The sequence below is a fragment of the Megascapheus bottae genome, chromosome 4 (genome assembly GCF_031878675.1).
Source record: "Megascapheus bottae isolate mThoBot1 chromosome 4, mThoBot2.hap1, whole genome shotgun sequence".
Classification (NCBI taxonomy): Eukaryota; Metazoa; Chordata; class Mammalia; order Rodentia; family Geomyidae; genus Megascapheus; species Megascapheus bottae.
In genome coordinates this window covers 48814740-48834228 of record NC_143512.1, presented here as the reverse complement: position 1 = coordinate 48834228, position 19489 = coordinate 48814740, and the positions used below count along the sequence as shown (strand labels likewise).

The following is a 19489-nucleotide window of genomic DNA, read 5'->3' as shown; positions in this document are numbered from 1 at the left end:
GTTTTATATAGAGAAAGAGAAAGCTATTGGTTTATTGTATGAGGTTTATTTTCTTGTAATGTCTTTGTATAAAGTTTGTACTGGGAAATATTTTGCTTATTTTGTGAGCTAAAAATCCATTTCTTAAGAAACTTTGGAGGCTACTATTTAGACAATTAATTTAGCTGAATAAAGGTATTTCACACAGTATATAACACATGTGCCAATGCATGCTGATAAGAGAAAGTATGATGCTATTTCTTCTGTGTCTGGAGCATAGAGTGGAAGGGGTATGGAATCTTTTACTCCATCATTTTTATTCTTTTTTTATTGTAATTAGTAAAAGGGTTACATGATATTTGCCAGATAGAAGGTACATTAATTCACATACATTGATACCCTTTCACATGTCTTGGTACCCATTTCCCTCCCCCCCCCACACACCCCCCACCCATCTTGGTTTTCCCCCCTTCCCTATCAAATTTCAAATAATTTTTATTCTTTATCAATACTTTAAGGCATAATAGCAGATCATCTATATGCTCTTAGAACACTTAAGAAATAATCTTAACTTTTATATTATGCTATGTCAGTAGTTTTATTATTACTATTTGGCCTTTCGCGTGAGATAAGTATTTGTATCTATAATATATTATTATACCTTCTCTACAGTATCTTACAGTTTGAGCTCCAATAATCTAAATCAAGATTTAGCACCACTGATTTCCTTTTTTTCCACTGTTCGGGTTTACTTCTGAATATGTTAGGTGAAATATCACTTGAGACTTCAAGAGACTGGCCTGCTACAGAAAAACATTATCAAATATAAGTCCTGTGTGTTTTTTCTTCTACAAAACCATAAAGAAGTCCCTTGATACTTTAATCCATACTGTGCTAAGTTGCCATTTGAAGCATTTATAGAAAAATAACCACGTTTATTCTCACCCATTTGGTATGGCTGAAGGGAAAATGATTGCAACATTTACTGTACTACTGCCAACATTTTGTTAATCTGTGGTATGTATTTTGTGAAGATGCTGGGAAGTTTATTGGGAAAGAACTACTGAACCTAGTTTCTCAGAAATATTTCTCAAGGTTCTCTTACTTATTTTTCTGTATTCAGAATTATTCCTGTGGGTAATTTAATAGTATATTACATAAGTTAATTCACTACATATCATGAAGACAATAGTAATTAATAATGTGATTTTTTTATTTTAGAAAATAAAGACAACATATTTGTAAGGCAGACGAGAGCCTTTATCCCAGCCAGTGCCAGAGCTGAAAATAGAATGTGAACCCACTCAACTCCATGCATGTGCTCTGTGTAGTGACTAAGCCAAAGTTTTTTTTTTTTAATTAATCAGTGAGAATGCTCTGTAATTATGTTCTAATCCAAAATAAGAGGGTGAGAAAAATTTTACTTCACGAAGAAAAGAAAGACAAACAGACAAACAAAAAAGCCTAAATTGCTTTCAGTGACAAATTCAGTTTATAGAACTTATCAGACTGTCCCAAATAATCCTCTACAGTAAAGGATTGATTAATGACATTTCAAAACAAAATAATCTTAAATTTTTTTTCTTTTTCTCAGAAAATGTGCTCTGGTATTACAAGAGCAAGGCTTTATTTCTTTTTTTTATTAATTGGGACTTTACATCTTATTTTAGCTATCAGTGCTTTATAAGAAATGCTCAGAGAAAGGAAACATAAAGGCACTTAACATCACAGTGCTTCAAGGTTTGGGACAAGGAAAGCCAGTTGTGCAATCTATTCCAAATACCTGTACCATCTTCACTTCCCCTTTTTTATTTCTTCCCCTGCCCCCTCTCCATCTTTTGGGAAGAGTTAGAACTATCCAGTTATGACTCCTTTCAAATAGTCCTATATTTGAGCATCAAAACCTGTAAAAAATATAGATTAGCTTTTGATAATTCACCTCATAAAAGAATTTTCCACATTTCTTCCACTTATAAGTTTTATTGGTGTTTTGAAAATAGGATTTAATGTGCAGGAATATTTTTATTTAAATAAATATGTTCCTAAAATATTGTATTGACACTGGTTCTTCATGGGACTTAATTATTTGAAAGGAGTCATAACTGCATAGTTACTTACATACATAAAATACAGTGCCTAATGATCATTGCCAGATGATAACAGTTTATATTTACATAACATGAACACTTTGCAAAGTTCTGTCACATGCTTCATTAATTTAGTTCTGCAACAATTGTAAGTAGATTAAATAAGAATTATACTTTCCATTCTGAAAATGAAGAACCAAAACATTAAAGATATGTAGTATTTGCCCTAACTTAGATTTTAGGAAGAGTTAGAACTATCCAATATTCTTTCCACTGTAAAACTGCGAAGCATTGTTTCCTTAAAAAATAAAGTAAACCACAAGCAACATGACCTGTTAGCTGGATGCCAGAATCAGCAGGCTGGGAGCTAGCCTACAATTCACTAAATTACCACTAAAATTGAACAGTGACCCTGGTCCAGCTCGCCCTGCAGCCCCTGGTTCCAGAAAGTCCATTTGGACACAAGTTTACTTCAGATGAAATGCAGTTAGATGACTTTTTCCATACCTTCAGTTCTCGAAGAGATGGAGCTGTCACCAAGCATAAAGATTGGGGTAGGGCAGCATGCAATCTGAACTCCAATCTGGGTATCTCAGTAGAGAACATGGTTGAGGAAGGTTAAAAAATTGTAAGACACTGAAACAGAGCCAGAAACAACTGGACATGGTGCTTTAAAATAGTTGCACATATTTTCCAGTATAAATTAGAATATTCTGATAGGTATGGAAAAATAATTTTACCAGAATGTTTTCCAACGTTCCTTAGTTCCTTCCTCAAATAATAGGGAACGTGTGTGTGTGTGTGTGTGTGTGTGTGTGTGTGTGTGTGTGTGTATCTTTCTATCTCTCATTCTCTCACACAATTCAATGGATTATTGAGGAATGCATTGTTCATTGACTTAAAAGAATTGTGGGTATCAGGAAACTTGGAACTTTACACACACACCCTATTTTATCAACTAACTCCAGCAAGAAAATAAGCCTTTAAAAATTCTTAGAAAATGAGTTCAAACAATGTTAACAGTCTAGAGTAGTTCCACATACTTTCTTTAGTTCTATGAATGTTCACAAACACTTCTGAATTAGTTCATTGCAGGATAGAAGGATATAAAATGTGGCTACTCATTGCCTACTAAAAAATAAAGTTTCAATCCTTAATCTGGCACTCAGGGACTTTTGTGATCAGACTTTTGTCTTACATTCCTTGTTCTCCATCTGATTTACTCCTGAAATAAAAATTCTTCATTTTCAAAGAAGAAAATATGTTGCCTGTCCTGTGTAGTCTTCATACCATATGACATCTCTTCTGCCTGACTCCTTTTTCCTTTCCCTGCTCTGTGTAAGTCTCACAAATATTTTACCAGGACATGTTTTATATCATTTATATCATTGGCTGTGTGTTACCCTTGTCTAGCACACAAGCTTTTTAGCGTTGGGAGTTGTCACTGTTTCCCTCTTCCCTATACTTCCTGTCACCTTCCCCCACCAGCCATGGCTAGTGTTTGCTATGTAATAGAGGAGAAAAGACATGGTCTTTGAAGTTTGACAACCCTGATTTCAAACCCCTGCTCTATCACTTATTAGTCATATAACCTGAGGCAACAGATTTAACCTCTCTGAACCTCTGTTTTCTCATGCATAAAATTGGGAGAATCCCCTTCTGTTGTTACAGAATTAGGGAAAGCCAGAAAGCATGCACAGTCTTCTTAGCATTGTGTCTCAGGTCTGCCTAGAAAGTATTTAGGAGCCACTTTATTACTTGAGTTTCCACAGTCACCTAGAGAATATTTTCTCAATACTCGTAGCACACTTACAAGAATTTTAAGGACTACTGTGAACCAGTTTGTCAACTCTTGTAAAGTACTTTGAAAAAATTATTTTGTGGATTTATTATGAAATAGTAGAATCTCCTTTAAACACTGGTAGTCACAGATATTCTGCAATATTTGATTTGCTGGCATAATTGTAGCTTTAATGATGAAGGATTTGGGTGTTACTTTTGTTTTTTTTCTATTGTAACAATATAGTGTACATAATATATAGTTTCCACATCCAGAATGACAGGGCAGCATGGAGTTATTGTCTAAGTGGCCATCAGACTACAAGACTGTGGTTTGTACCATCTGGAGAAGTACAGAGTGTGCTCTGTTGAGGGACCCGGGGGCACCATCAATCAATGCATGTGAGGGACAAGAAAGGAACTTGAACAGGAGCAGCAAACTGCAGTTTTATAAGTAGAAAGCTGGAGCCCCCGGAAGAAAAGCTATTTGTGAACCCCGATAATACTCAAAAAGTTTAATAATCACGTGTATGTTACAGTTTTGGTTTTTTGTTTCATTTTTTAAATCCTTGATAAGAAGAATGGAGAAACATCTGGTAAAAACTACTTATCATTGTCTACCTGCAGTCTGTCTCCTAAGGTTGCAGAGTAAACCCTTTATTCTAGAAAAAGATAATGCAATTAAGCCCAGTTTAAACCAATTTGATGGCTTTTGTTCAGAGCCTATCTTTACTGATTTAAGTTCTTTGGGTTTTTTGTTTTCTTGTTTGTTTTATTTTATACTTTGTTATGCTTTTGGTGCTGGGAATTGAAGCCCTAAACTAAGGGCTTTGCTTGTGTTAGGCAATCACTCTACCACTAAACTACATCAATTTAGTTTTTTGAAACAATGCCTCACTATTTGATTCTGACAGGCCACAAACTCATGATTCTCCTTCCTCAGCCCCCTGAGTACTAGATTTAAAGCATGTACCACCACACTTGGCTCTCTCTTTGAATATGTTAGGTAAGATTATTTCAAATAATTTCAATTTTAGTGTAATATTTTGTAGTATTCTAAATTATATGCTATTATGACTATAAATTGACAATAATTGTTTTTTAAATTTTACTCAACAAGACAAAATATTTCTGAAAAGATAGGTTTTCATATTTTGATAGAACTCGAACTTTAAAACAACCTTTCAGAAACTTGCAATACCGTAAGGGAAAAATACATAAAGTCAAGAAAGTTCCTGGAGTGTCAGGAGAGAAAAAAACTGGGAAAAAAATAAGAGAGGGGATAACATTGTTCAAAAAGAAATGTATTCAACACCTGACTTCTGTAACTGTAACCCCTCTCGAGACATTATCCTTACAATAAAAATAAATTTTAAAAATTCCTAAGTAGAGAATTTTAGTTATATTAAAGCTATATTCAATTTCTTCAATGATCACACTGTGCTATAAAATATATAATTCCCAATTAGGTTGCCTACAGTGCACCTGCAGTGAGTTTGCACCATGGAGGAAAAGTATATATACAAAGGGAAATAGTGCTGGCTCTCCAGAAAACCTGGCTTCTGATATTCCCAGCCCAGCACCATCATTGAACTTCTCTGAACCTCAGGTTTTCACATCTAAAATTAGCAGTTATTTGATACCTAAGAACTCCCAAGGCTAGTATTTCCTCTTGTGATACTGGATATATATATATATTCCTTTTATACAGAATCTAAAGTCAAGATAAAAGATCTCAAAATGTCTGATGGGAAATACAGCTTGAAATCAGTGAATACCTTTATATAGTCCAAGTCATAATCCTACCTGAAAATTTCAGTACATTTCAACTATGCTATTTATTCTCTGAGATAATTCATAACTTGCACGTTTCTCATATTAGCTTATGGAAAGGCAGGGAAATCATTGTGCATTATTTATAAGAATCAATTTAATTCCCCAAATAATATGAACTATAAAGAAAATAATAAACCATAAAGAAAAGATCAACATTTATATCTAAATTAGATTGTTACACTGAATCATCATCCTTCAGTATCAAGTGTATTTTAGTTAGTCATCTATACTATTCAACCACTTCTAGTTTTCATGAAACATTAGCAGCTCATTGACCAGCAGATGGAGCCAATATTGTTCCCTTTGTGGCATAAAAACATGCTGAAAATATTGGTTAATAAGATCGAATAAATGGTGGATTTCTTAACAGAGTGCCTAATACAGAAAAACATACACTTTTACCGTCCTTTTCCCAACTCTTTGTAAATGTGCTTATATACAGAAAGGTTAATTTATTTCTGTGGTATGAACATTTTTTTTTCATGTTTGAAGTTTCAGTTGGATAGACTGGGGGGTTTTTTCCTTTTATTTACTCTTTGGATGTAACATCCAAACCAATGTGAGTAGTGTGGGGGCAGAGGGTGGGAGGTAGGGCAGTGCATGTGCACATATTGGGAGGGGATGTGCATATTACTGGAGATTGAACTCAGGGCTTCATGCTGGTTGGACAAGTATATATATATATATATATATAATATATATATATATATATATATTATATATATACATCTTTTAAACATAGTAAGGATTTAACTTCTGGTCACACAATAAATATTAAAGTTTGTAGTTATGCAAAATGATATATATATATATACATAACATATAGGCTATCATTTTAATGTCACAGACTATTCCCATTGTAATAATTTTTTCATATTTTTTATTGTAATTAATAGAAGGGTTACATTATATTCACCAGATAGAAGGTGCATTACTTCACAAACATTGATACCCTTTCTCATGTCTTGGTCCCCATTTGCCTCCCCCCACCCCAACCCCTCATCTTGTTTTCCCTCCTTCCCTTTCCTATTTCAGATAACCAAATAAGCATATATACACTATATCAGATAACAAGGTAAAATACTGTAACAATATGAGATAACCAAGGGACAGCAAAAAAAGATGAGAGACCCATTGTAATAATTTTTATAACAGATTTTCTTAAAAAGCAGGCAGAAGAAACAGCATTCCGACATACATCATTTATCCCCAATACCTCCTCAAGGAGAATGGCAACTCACAAGCTTCTATCCTAAAACTTAGGGCATAGGAGCCTTAATCAAGAGTAGCTTACTTAAAATTGGCTTTAGCAACTCATCTAGCTTCTTTAGCAAGAGTTAAAAATTTTCTAGATGTTATAACTCAATTTAATTAAACAATTAGCTTGGAAAAAAAATCAATTCTAAAGACCCACCTTGTGTAGTCCTCAGAAATCTATTCTCTTCAGTTGTAGCATTAAGGTTACTCTAGACACTGTTCTAATTTCAGACTTAAGATGTTTCAGCCATTGATTTGTCCTTTCAGCTACTAAACAGAACAAATGAAGCTCCTATTCTATGCTGCTAGGCTATGCCTCCATGTGTGTTTACAACCTAGAGGATGATTTGGATAAGGCAGTTGCCAAACTTGTGTGCTTAGGAGCTGCAGTGTGTTTGAAAGTTTAGAATAAGGAAGAAATATAATAAGGGAGGACCAAGATGAAGCCATCAGATTCTTTCTGGATGGAAAGTTCTTGCATAAACTCAGTGTTTGGCAAGCTCTATCTTCTCTTATTCTTTCATTATCCGTTCAACTATATGTTCTAGTCTAAGGCAAAGTTAGACCCTCCCCCATTTATGGCATTTTACTTCTCCAGGACATTGCTAACATGTTACCTGGGTGCCTGTTATGTCCAACTGAGATTTTTTTTCTTTTTAACTTTTTTTATTTTTTTTCTTTCCAAGTATGAAGAACTAAACTAGTTAAAATCTTATATTTTATAGCCATATTTCTGGTGTTTGTAGCCCCAGATTTAGTCCATAAGATAAATTCCTTTCCTATTTCTACCTCAATTTACTCATCAGAAAAATGGAGCTAATAAAAAGGATTAAACAAGTCATTAACTTACTAATATTTGGCATATAGTGAGTACTTGAAATATTAGCTATCATGTTAGCTATTTTCAAGTTTGGCACCTTTCCTGGAATTAACCAAGATTGGTATTCTAAAAATCTAATGAAAATATTGTAATTTCAGAATGTTTGTTTGTTTGTTTAATGGATTCATTTCAGCCACTTGGAGCTAGTAGCTCCTGAGTTCTGGTCCTGAGTCAAGAGAGACTATAAATACATATCTAGAAAGTGAGGTTTGTGGATAGGCACTGTTCAATCACTACACAGCAGTAGAGAGATTCAAGTGAAACTAAAATGGCTAGCCCCTGTGGAAGAATTGAGGACATTCTACCATGCAGAAGAAAAGACTCACTGTAGAATTAACTTTCAGTCTTGCCAGAGATTGTCACCTAAATTGAGAATTTGAATGTTTTAGTTTGGGATCTGCTAAAACACAAGGCACATAAGCTAGATAATATATGCATAATCTTTATTGTAACACAGTTTAATTATATTGCTAACTAGTTATACATTTCCACTAGTCATGGTATGAGTGCACAGTGTGTTGGTCACTGTCATCCCTTCCATCATCATCATCTGCCCTATTTCCCTTCCCATCCCTATCCTCAGCATACATGATTTAATTTTTATATACTGTACAATGAATATGATTGCATTTGTTCACCTTTCTTCCCAACATTTGTGTGCTCCCCTCTCTGCTTCTTCTTAAAACATGTTTCTGCTTCCTGGTATTCTTTTTTTTTTTTTTTTTTTGGCCAGTCCTGGGCTTGAACTCAGGGCCTGAGGTCTGTCCTTGGACTTTCTCAAGGCTAGATAGAGCTCTACCACTTGAGCCTCTCTCTGCACACTTCTGGCTTTTTTCTCTGTGTGTGGTGCCGAGGAAACGAACCTGGATCTTCATGCATGGTAGGCAACACTCTACCACTAGGCCAAATGCCTGACCCTGCATATTATTTTTAGTCATTGAGTACATGTTGAGATTTATAAGAAAATTCAAAGTAGAAAACTCTATGTAAATTATTCTATAGAGGGTTTTGCATTTTATAAGCCAGATTTGTATCACTAAAATTATCCAGTTTTTTCAATTTTTTATTCAGAAGAATTCAAGTACATGAGAAATGAGTGTGCTTCTTCTTGTTCTGTAGCATGGACTGAGCCAACACAGCTTTGCTTTTTTTTTTTTTTTTTAAATCATGAGGCTTGAACTCTGGGCCTGGGCACCATCCCTGAGATCTTCAGGTCAAGGCTACCACTCTACCACTTGAGCTATGACGCCATTTCCAGTTTCCTGGTGGTTAATTGGAGATAGGAGTCTCACAGACTTTCAGCCCCAGCTGCCTTTCAACCATGATCCTCAGATCTCAGCATCCTGAGTAGCTATTATTACAGGCAGGCTTGAGCCTGGCTGATCTTTCTTATGAAGATACATGTTAGTATTTGATAAAATATGATGGGAGGGGGAAGAAAGAGTGAGAAAAAGGAGGGAAGAAAAAGGAAAGTGTTGGGGGGGCGGTGCTCAGAAGGAAATTCCTAGGTACCAGAAACACAATGAAGGCATAACCAGGAAATTGAGCACTGCTAATACTTAGGTTGCCAGAATGATATTTGACTCTGTTGTAGGCTCTAATAGCTAGAATCTGGAATTTTAATCTTCTGTCTTGAATAGAAGATACAGACTTGGGTATATATAAAGAGATAGGAAACAGAAAATTTTACACATTGTCAAGAAGGTCACAAATAACCTTTCCATATTTCACAGAGAGAGGGAAGGAGTAGATGTGGGCAGAAAGGTAAGAAGGGAGGGAGGGTAGGAAAGAAAAATGTCTCATTTTTTTAAAAGAAACTAAACTCTACCAAGCAGATCCTGAAGTCTGAATGTATAAATATGGAATGTTCTTACATATTATAGGGAAAAAAAGTTTAAAAATTAACATGTAAAAACATGGTACCTCTAATTATCTTGCAGAACCAAATGCAAACTCTCTTTGAAGGAACATTTGCACAATCTCAAGTGCCAAGAGTGCTTGTGGAATGTGAAGAAGATGCAGCCTTAGATGAAAATAAACTCAACAATAAAAAAAAAAAATTTTAAACGAGAGAAATGACCACCCCTGTAGGCAGAGTCAGGAGGTATAAATCAAAGGATCCCCAAAACAGTCTGAAAGATAAAACATAATAATTGTGTTTAAAATAGAGACTTTTTCAAGAACAAAAGTCATAATGAATGACTACAGTTATGCAAAGCATAGATGAATTTGAAAAAAGCTACACACAATTTCTAAAATAAAAACTGATTAGATGCAACTGGAAACAGTGAATTGCAGTCTAAAACTAAGTTAATTACTCAGAATAGGTTGATCAGAAATGCAAACATGAAAATGGAATGTCCTATTATTATTCTTAGTTAATTACTTTATAACCAGTTAGAAAATTGAAAGATTGAGTTGTTTTTGCATACTTTGAGTTTATGTAGTAGATATAGTTACATTTGGTTGTATGTACCTTGTAAAATGTTAGAATTTTAATGTTCATGCCATCCAAATGGAACTTTAGCAGACTTAATCCTGGTATCATAGATCTGCAAACAATAAGAAGTCACAGTAATGTACCTGTCACTGGTTACTAATACTTGAGCAGTGGAGTACATAACTATAATCTCAGCAATCAGGAGTTTTGGTGTGAGGGAAATGTGAATTATGAGTTTGGGAACAGCCAGAAGCAATAGCAAGATCCTTCCAAAAGGAAAAGAAAAACTGTGCTACATTCCTGAAAAGTGAACTCAAGAGATTGGTCCTTGCTAACAGAGACCATATGAAAGGGAATACATGAAAATAAAATTAAGCATAGTTGAATTTGTTTTGAAGGTTTTAATCTTGACTTACTGTGACATTAAGTAGTTGAACTCATCATTATTAGAGCTCCTATTTATTTTCAAATTCTCACCACAAATAAAGGTTTTCAGTCATTTGTATCCCCAATAACATCGATGTTAAGAATTTATCTTTTGGGCTGGGAATGTGGCTTAGTGGTAGAGTGCTTGCCCAGCATGCATGAAGCCCTGGATTCAATTCCATAGTACCACATAAACCGGGGGGGGGGGGGGGGGGAGGCTTGTAAAATCCAGTTGTGGTGCTGTGGCTCAGTTGGTAGAGCACTATCCTTCAGCAAAAACAAAAAAAGCTCAGGCACAGTGCCCAGTCTCCTGAATTCTAGCCCCCAAGACTGGCAAAAAAAAAAAATACCTTTTGTCTTATGTATTTTTTCAACCATGAAACATTAGAAATTTCTAAGAATACTCATCAGAATTTTCCATAGAATATCACAAAATCTGCCACAGGGAAGTGGTGGGTAAGAAGTGTTGGCATTAGAGTGATGAAACAGGAGATTCCAGGCACTTGTCAAGTACTACTGCTATAATTGAGGCTGGACCAGATTGGCCTGCTACCTCTTTGTGTTCCTCTTCCCCAATTCCATTTATTATTTCATTCGGTCATTTGTACATCATGATTCTAGTACTTGAGCCAAGTGCCGCCCTGAGTTCTGGGGAAACATGACTTCTTAAAGAGTTTAATGTCTACTAAAGGTAAAAGCAAAGTAAACAAAAAGTTAAGATAAAGTGTGATAAATGCTGAGAGTACCCTGGAAGCTCAAAGGGGAAACATAACTTTAGTTACTGGAATGAGAAAAGGTTCCCTTAATAGAGTGCCCACCAGTGTGACACCTAAAGATTGAGCAAGGAACATCAATTGGAGGATGGAAGATGAGATGTTTATCATGTCTCTGAAAAAAGAAACAGCAGGTGCAGAAATTAGAGAGTGAAAACAACAGATACATTCAAAGAGCAATAGAAAGCAAATGAAAACACTTTGAGGGGAGTTTGGCCGAGTGGTAGAGTGCTTGCCTAGCATGAACGAAGACCTGGGTGCCATTGCTCGGACCACATACATAGAAAAAAGCCAGAAGTGGTGCTATGGCTCAAGTAGTAGAGCTCTAGCCCTGTCCAAGGACAGTGCTCAGGCCCAAAGCTCAAGCCCAAGATTGGCAAAGAAAAAAAAAACACTTTAAGGTAAATACAACAAAGGAACTGTGAAAGATGAGATTGGAGTAGAAATTTTTAGGTCTACAAATGTCCTTATGAGAGCAGTAGAGTTATTGCTTATTTGTGAACACAATCCACTCCCCTGTATGGGGAAAGGGGGGAAGATGAGAATATATTAACTGTTTCATAGGAATCCTAAGGTGTGCAGATCCTACTATTATAAGAGATTCAAAGATGTAATTCAAAGGAAATACATGAAAACGTAAAATTTACCTACTGAATGATTTATCAACCATTATTTCTGTATTTAATTGTTTATTTTCCATTAAAATGCTCAACATTTTACAGCTGTCTCAAAAACAGAACTGGACATAGAGTACTTTAAAAGAGCCATATAAAATTACTTATAAAACTGATCATTTCTTTCAAGTGCCATCAAAATCACATTAAGTAACCACAAAAGAGCAAATTATTTCTCTGTTCATGTAATTTTCTTTTAACTAGAAGATCTCTTGAATAAAATGACTGGTTGTTAATGTAGTACACATTCACGATGTTCTTCAAACTAGGTAACTGTGAGACAAGTGAACTCGTTTTCGTTTCACTCGTGTAGAAACATGACTGGCTTTCTTTATCACATTGGCTTATCATGGTTTGCCAGCCAGACAAGAAGAGAAATTGCTTGGACTTTTTTGTTTTGTTTTCAGTCACAAATTTTCATATATATGTATATAAAATTATACTTTATAAGCCCACATGTTAACTTACTTCACATGGAATTTTTGTAGGACCAAATACATAAATTTCTTTACTAAATTATAACTTAGTAAGAATTATTTTTTTCTTTTGTCTGTCTTGACTTACTTATTGTACTAATTTTCTGTATTATCAAGTTAAAGTTTATTGTTGTTATAACTGGCAAACTAAAATGTCATGTAGTTGAAATATCTACCCATATTTGGAAGATTATGTCTTATAAGACAGGAGAACAATATAAAAACGTGTAACTGTTAATTTTAGGAAATCTTGTTATTTTAAAACAAAGATAAGTGATTTATAATCACATTTACCAAATATAAGTATGAGGACAATTAAAACAATATAAAATCTGGCTGGGAATGTGTGGTAGAATGCTCATGTAGGATGCCCTAACATGTATAAACTACTGGGTTCAATTCCTCAGTACCACAGAAGGAGAAAAGCCAGAAGTAGCACTATGGCTCAAGTGGTAAAGCACTAGCATTGAACAAAAGAAACTCAGGGACAAGGCGTGGGCCCTGAGTTCAAGCCCCATGACTAACTACAACAAAAAATAGATCATATAAAATAAAGATATTTACAAAATTAGTCAATAAATTATCACCAGTTACCTTCTAATGGAGAACACAGATGTTCCCTAAATATAGATCTTATTAATTTTATTTTTAAATGGAGGAAACTTAAGCCCAAATCTTTACATTTATTGTGATATAAGCATATGCATAAATATGAACCCCTGTGTCCTTCTAACTTATAAGTATAACTTACCATTTTCCAGAGGACGAAGCCACTCCAGATGGTGCTGTGGCAGAATACAGAAGAGAAAAACAAAAATACGAAGCTTTGAGGAAGCAACAACCAAAGAAGGGATCTTCCCGGGAAGACCAGGTAACTTCAGAAACCAAAACACGTATTTAAGTCATTGCCTTTCAGTGCTGACTAGACATCAGGGGAGACATCATCTCTTAAAAGTTGAGGGGAGGTGGGGGAGGGAAATGGGGACAAAACATGAGAAGGGGTATCAACGTGTGAGTAGTAATGCACCTTCTATCTGGCAATTATAACTGTAACCCCACTATTAATTACAATAAAAATAATAAAGAAAAAAATCATATGAAAAAAGTTCAGCAGAAAGGTATAGGGAATTTTTATTACAGAGCACTAATTTACATATAATTTTCAAAGGAAATAGCATATCAAATGAATTTTTTAAGTACATTAACTCGTTTGTTTTTGTGGAGTCTTAAAGCTTTCTAAGTAGCAACTGTAATGACCATCAAACATGCTGATGATCACCTTTATTCTTTATTGTCTGTTTTTCTCCTCTCAACACAAATAATTAAGAATCTATCATGTGATCATGCAGTGCAGGCTTAGGCCTATAATCCTTCCTGAGGCTGAGATTTCAATCTCAGTTTGAAATCCATCCACCAAAAAAATCCATGAGATGCTTATCTTCAATTTACCACTAAAAAGCTGGGAAAAAAAGCAGTCAGTCCTGAATGAAAAATCTAAGTATATGGCCCTGAATTCAAATCCCAGTACCAGCACACACTGTCTCACACATATACACACACACAAAACTACCTTGCACTAATCAATTGATAGTCACCAGGCATACACATCCCTCCCCTCTCTGAGCTACTAGGGAAAAGATCCTATTAAATAAGTAATACCAAGAAAGAGAGTGAATAGCCAAGTGAGGTGGCTCATGCCTGTAATCCTAGCTATTCAGGAGGCTGAGATCTGAGGACCATGGTTCAAAGCCAGCCCAGCACTAACTAAAGAACGTGAGACTCTTATCTCTAATTAACCACTCAAAAACAGGAAGTGGAGCTGTAGCTCAAGGGGTAGGATGGTAGCCTTGAGCTGAAGAGCTCAGGGACAGCACCCAGGCCCAGAGTTCAAGCCCTGTGACTGACAAAAAAAGGAAGGAAGGAAGGAAGGAAAGAAGGAAGGAAAGAAGGAGAGAGAGAAGCAATAAGTACAGGAAAGTGTATAAATCTATTATAAATCTATAACAGTAAGACCTAAATGTTCAGTCAGCTGAGCTTTGAAAATTTAATTTACAAAAAGAATATAAGTATGATTATAACATAACTAAGAGAAGAAAAAAGGTAAGCAATAAGTCAATTCATGTACAATTTTTGGTTGGTGAGTGTGTGTGTGTTACTGCTGAAAGGGTCAGACTAACCCAGGGCCTTGCATATGATAGGCTAATACTATACCACTGAGTTACATCCTTAGCCTATGTATGGTATTTTTTTTAAACTTCTTTTTTTAATAAAGTTTTAATCTTGTCAGAGATGAATAATGGCCTGAACGGGATTAGACAAATTATGTATGGTATTTTTGTACCACATTATGGATTTAGATTTAACCTAAGGGCAATGGAGAAACCACTGACAGGAAGGATGTGATCTCAGTTGGGTTGGGAAAGACCCCTCCAACCTGGCAGCAATGTGATGAGTAGGCTAGAGTCAAGACATGGAGGCCAACTCGTGTGGGACACACTTTTGTGTAGATATGTATGGACCACTTGCCAAGCTGGGTGTCTTCAGAATAACTTCTTCATGCAGTCTCTCACTATGCTTGAAGAGCCATGCTGTAAATGGTTGGCAATTCCTTCCTTCAGCAAAAGCCAGGAGACTGAGTAATTCCTAGCAGATGCCAAACAGAAATGCCTCATGGAGATTCTTCTTCACTCTGTCATGTGACCCAGTATTTTTGTGATGTTTTCTTTTCTGCCAGGTATCTTCTTTTGCTTTTGAATGCAGCTACACAAAGTCATCTTGAATATAGGAGATGATAATATACCAAGAGGATTTTTTTTTGTTTTTAGTTTTTTAATTTGAGCAAATGCCAGTAGTACACCAGTTGGCTCTAAAAACAAATGCTTTGCCACTTAACTTTGGGAGAAAGATCCAGCTCTGGTGTCATTTTCTACAAGTTTTTAGAATATCATTCCACTAAGAAATGTTCTTGGTTTTCATTGTTCTTTATGTGCTCAGAAAGGTATTTTGCAAAGTCCACCATTGAAAGCTGTTGATTTTCTGGGTGCTGGTGACTCACACCAAGGCTAAAATCAGGAGAACTATGATTCAAATCCACACACACAAAACACCTTCTCAAACAGTAGTTAGTCACACTGATGCATACCTGTCATGCCAAGCTAGGTAGAAGGCTGAGATGGAAAGATCAAGGTTCCAGACCAACCTTGACAAAAGATTTTGGAAGATGTCAACTCATAGGAAGAAAGCCTAGGCATGACATAGCATGCCTGTCCTTCCACCTGCAACAGAAAGCCTAAAATAGGCAGATCATTGTTTAGGTGTGCATCCAAGACAGAAAAGAGACACTGTTCCCAAATAACCAGTGCAAAAAGAACTGGAGACATGGCTCTGTGGTACAGCACTTATGGTATAGCATAAGTTCAAAACCCCAGTACAACAAAACTAAAACGACTAATAGTGTTGATATTTTTAAGGTACACAATAAATAGATAAGTGAAAGATAGATAGATAGATAGATAGATAGATAGATAGATAGATAGATAGATAGATTCATGATGTATGAGTGTTTATATAAACATACACACAAAGGATATACACTAAAAATATTAACAATGGTTGTTGAATAAAGTGCTAATAGTTATTTTTGTTTTGTTCCTATTTTCCTATAGTAACTTCTTATTTAAAGCAAATGCAATAAAAAATATAAATGAGATTTTTATAGTGAAAAGGGCTTAAATCTAAGGAATGTTTCATCTGTTAACATTAAATGAAGGCTTGGTTCCATAATATCTACTCTAAAAACAGGAAAAAAAAAGTCAAGTACTAACTCATTTGGCAACCCTTAAAATGCCTATAATATTCTATTGGCATTTATACTTTTTCACAAATTTATCTCATTCAGCAGCTAAGATAATTTGTGTATTTTCAGCTTCTCTGTGTATAATCATTAAATTTTGCAAAACTGCACTTTCTTTCCATTGTGTCTTTGTGGCTGTAACCTAATTGTTTCTTTCAAATATCTTGACACTATTTTGTTTTTCTATTGTTTTTTTTGTGTTTTTTGTTTTGTTTTTTTGTTTTTTGTTTTTTGGGGGTTTTTTGTCGGTTGTGGGGCTTGAACTATGGGCCTGGGCACTGTCTCTGAGCTCTTCAGCTCAAGGCTACCAGCCTACCTTTGAGCCACAGCACCACGTCTGGGTTACTAATTAGAGATAAGAGTCTCACAGACTTTAGCGCTCAGGCTGGCTTTTGAACCTCTATCCTCAGATTTCAGCCTCCTGAGTAGCTAGGATTACAGGCGTAAGCCAATATATCCAGCTACCTCTTGTTTTTCAAGTGCAGGTTTTAGGCTGTCGAATCAATCTTTATTTTTTCATGAATTTTAATCTTAATATTCACTAAATAAATTGTTGGGTCTAAGAACTTCTTATGGCTTATTATGCCTGTTATTCACATATTATATTGAGTAATATAATCAATTATTATGTACAATAAAAATTGACTATAATTTAAATGATAATCCTACATATTATAATGTAGAAATAGCATTCACATGTTGAATTCAGCATGTTTGGTTCTTTATCTACAGACAGGTAGTACTTTATTCCCTTTCCTAAGTAAACTGTTTAAAACTATAGAATAGGAAAAAAAAATTCTTAGCCAGTGTTCTGTTTACATTCTAGAGTAGACTATAATGTTACAGTCCAGAGAAAATATAATTGTTAAATTGTAGACTGCACCATGCACATGCCTTTTTAATCACACTACTTGGGAGTTAGAGGCAAAGGATCATGAGTTCCAATCCAGTCTGAGCTGCATACCAAGCCCCTATCTCAAAAAAAAACAAGGGTTGATATATGACAGTGGCATACATAACAGCTTGGGTTAAGACTCCCAAAGCACTCCCCCCAACCCCCCAAACAAAAAGAAAGACATGGAAACCAAATAAGGGTATTCAGAGTAATGTTCCTCAAGAAAAGAAGAAGGGAAGAAGGGGAGGGAGAGAGGGGACTTGGTAACAATGGCCAAGGTCTGAGAATTGAGGTTCAGAGCAGCCCAGGTAAACAATCCAAGAGATTCGTATCTCCAATTAATCAGCAAAAATCCAGAGGTGTAGATATGACTTCATGCCCCAGTAAGGGCACCAGAAAAAGAAAGAAGGAAGAAATGGAAGGTCAGAGAGAGGGAGGGAGGGAGGAAAGGAGGGAAGGAAGGGCAGGCCTCAGAGATCATAATGATATTTCTTTCACTTAGCAAAAACATTCAATTTTATGTGTATAATTTTAATAGTGTGATAACATCAATTACTTTTTACCAGACTTTTCTAGTTCCTTTTGATAAGCATGTTCAGTTATATAAAAATTGCTAATAAGCAATTTTCTTGTGTTTACACATTATTTTCTCAGAATATGTTCCCAGAATTAGAATTACTAAATTAGAGGCAATGATCATCATAAAATCTCTGATACATATCAACAGCTTATAAAAATATTATTTCAATTTACCCATCTTCTAGCAGTTAATGCATTCATTCATTCTACTTTCCTGATACTGATATTTACATTTTGGAAATATATTAAATGAAGGGTATTATTTGTGTTGTATTTAGTTTTTTTCATATATTTTTATTGTAATTAATAGAAGGGTTACATGATATTTTCCAGATAGAAGGTGCATTAATTCACATACATTGATACCCTTCAACCTGCCTTATTCCATTTATCTTAGTAAATTACCTTTCTATTTGGTAAAATTTAAGACTCAATCATAACGCATATATTTTAAAATTGAAGTGTCTACCATATCAGCAAATTTATAGTCCTAGAATCACAAAATCATGAATACTATCTCAGAGGAAAAGTGTCAGTGGAAACTCAAACATGACAGCATCCGAGTTTATTAATATCATTATTGTAGCCTGAAGGCAATTTTATCATTTTGCTTCAAAACTCAAACATTTATCTTCTGTTCTATATCCAAATGGTCTATTTTCCTTTCTACCAGATTCAATTGTTTCTTGTAGAACTATGTTTATCTTTATCAGAAAACTTACCAGTAAATATGTTATTGCAGACTCTTGCACTGCTGAACCAGTTCAAGTCTAAACTCACCCAAGCAATTGCAGAAAATCCTGAAAATGACATTTCTGAAGCCGAAGTAGAAGATGATGAAGGATGGTAAGGGCTCAAAGTAGAGACACTATGGGAATATTTTCAGCATGTTGCACACTTTCTTTTTAGACCCTATTGTCTTCATTGTAGAGACTTTGCACTTTTTACTTCATCTCACTCAGATCAACTTAAAGTGATCAGTGAACATGCCAACCTCTCAGTAAATGCCAGTGTGGTGCTAGCCTGTAATAAATGAACAACAAATATTTGCCACTGTTTCTGCCTTAAGTAACTTCAAAAATTGTGGGAAAGATAAGGCCCGTGTTAAACAGCTAGGAAACAACTTTAAAAGATAATAAATCAGTGATTTTTAAACTTTCCCACCAGCATTTTAGGATTCAGTAATTTATTCAGTAATCTATTTACTCCTAACTTCCTCTTCAAGTTTATGATCTACAGGATCCTTAGCAATATGAACATAGTTATATTTAAGATTTGGCTGCTTTTCAGTTTTTAAGACACTGACTGATAGAAAATGAGGAAGATAAGCCAGGCATCTGTGGCCCATACCTGTAATCCTACCTACTCAGGAAGCTGAGATATGACGATCTTGGTTTGAAGCCAACCCAGGCAGGAAAGTCCATGAGAGTCTTGTCTCCAAAAAACAAGCAAAAAACTAGATGTGGAGGTATGGCTTGAACACCAGACTGAGCACCAATCTTAAGCAGAAAACCCAAAAGATAGCACCTAGGCCCTGAGTTCAGGCCCCAGCGCC

At 35.3% G+C, this 19489-nt stretch overlaps 1 protein-coding gene across 2 annotated transcripts in view; it reads left to right on the top strand.

Annotated features, from left to right (window-relative positions):
* Cwc27 (CWC27 spliceosome associated cyclophilin) overlaps positions 1-19489 on the top strand; it is a 179377-nt gene that overhangs the window by 132234 nt on the left and 27654 nt on the right. For both annotated transcript variants that reach the window (XM_090331865.1, XM_090331866.1), the window contains exons 12-13: positions 13369-13478; positions 18677-18780. In XM_090331865.1, coding sequence (XP_090187991.1) covers positions 13369-13478; positions 18677-18780 — 214 coding nt within the window. The remainder of the gene's footprint in view (positions 1-13368; positions 13479-18676; positions 18781-19489) is intronic.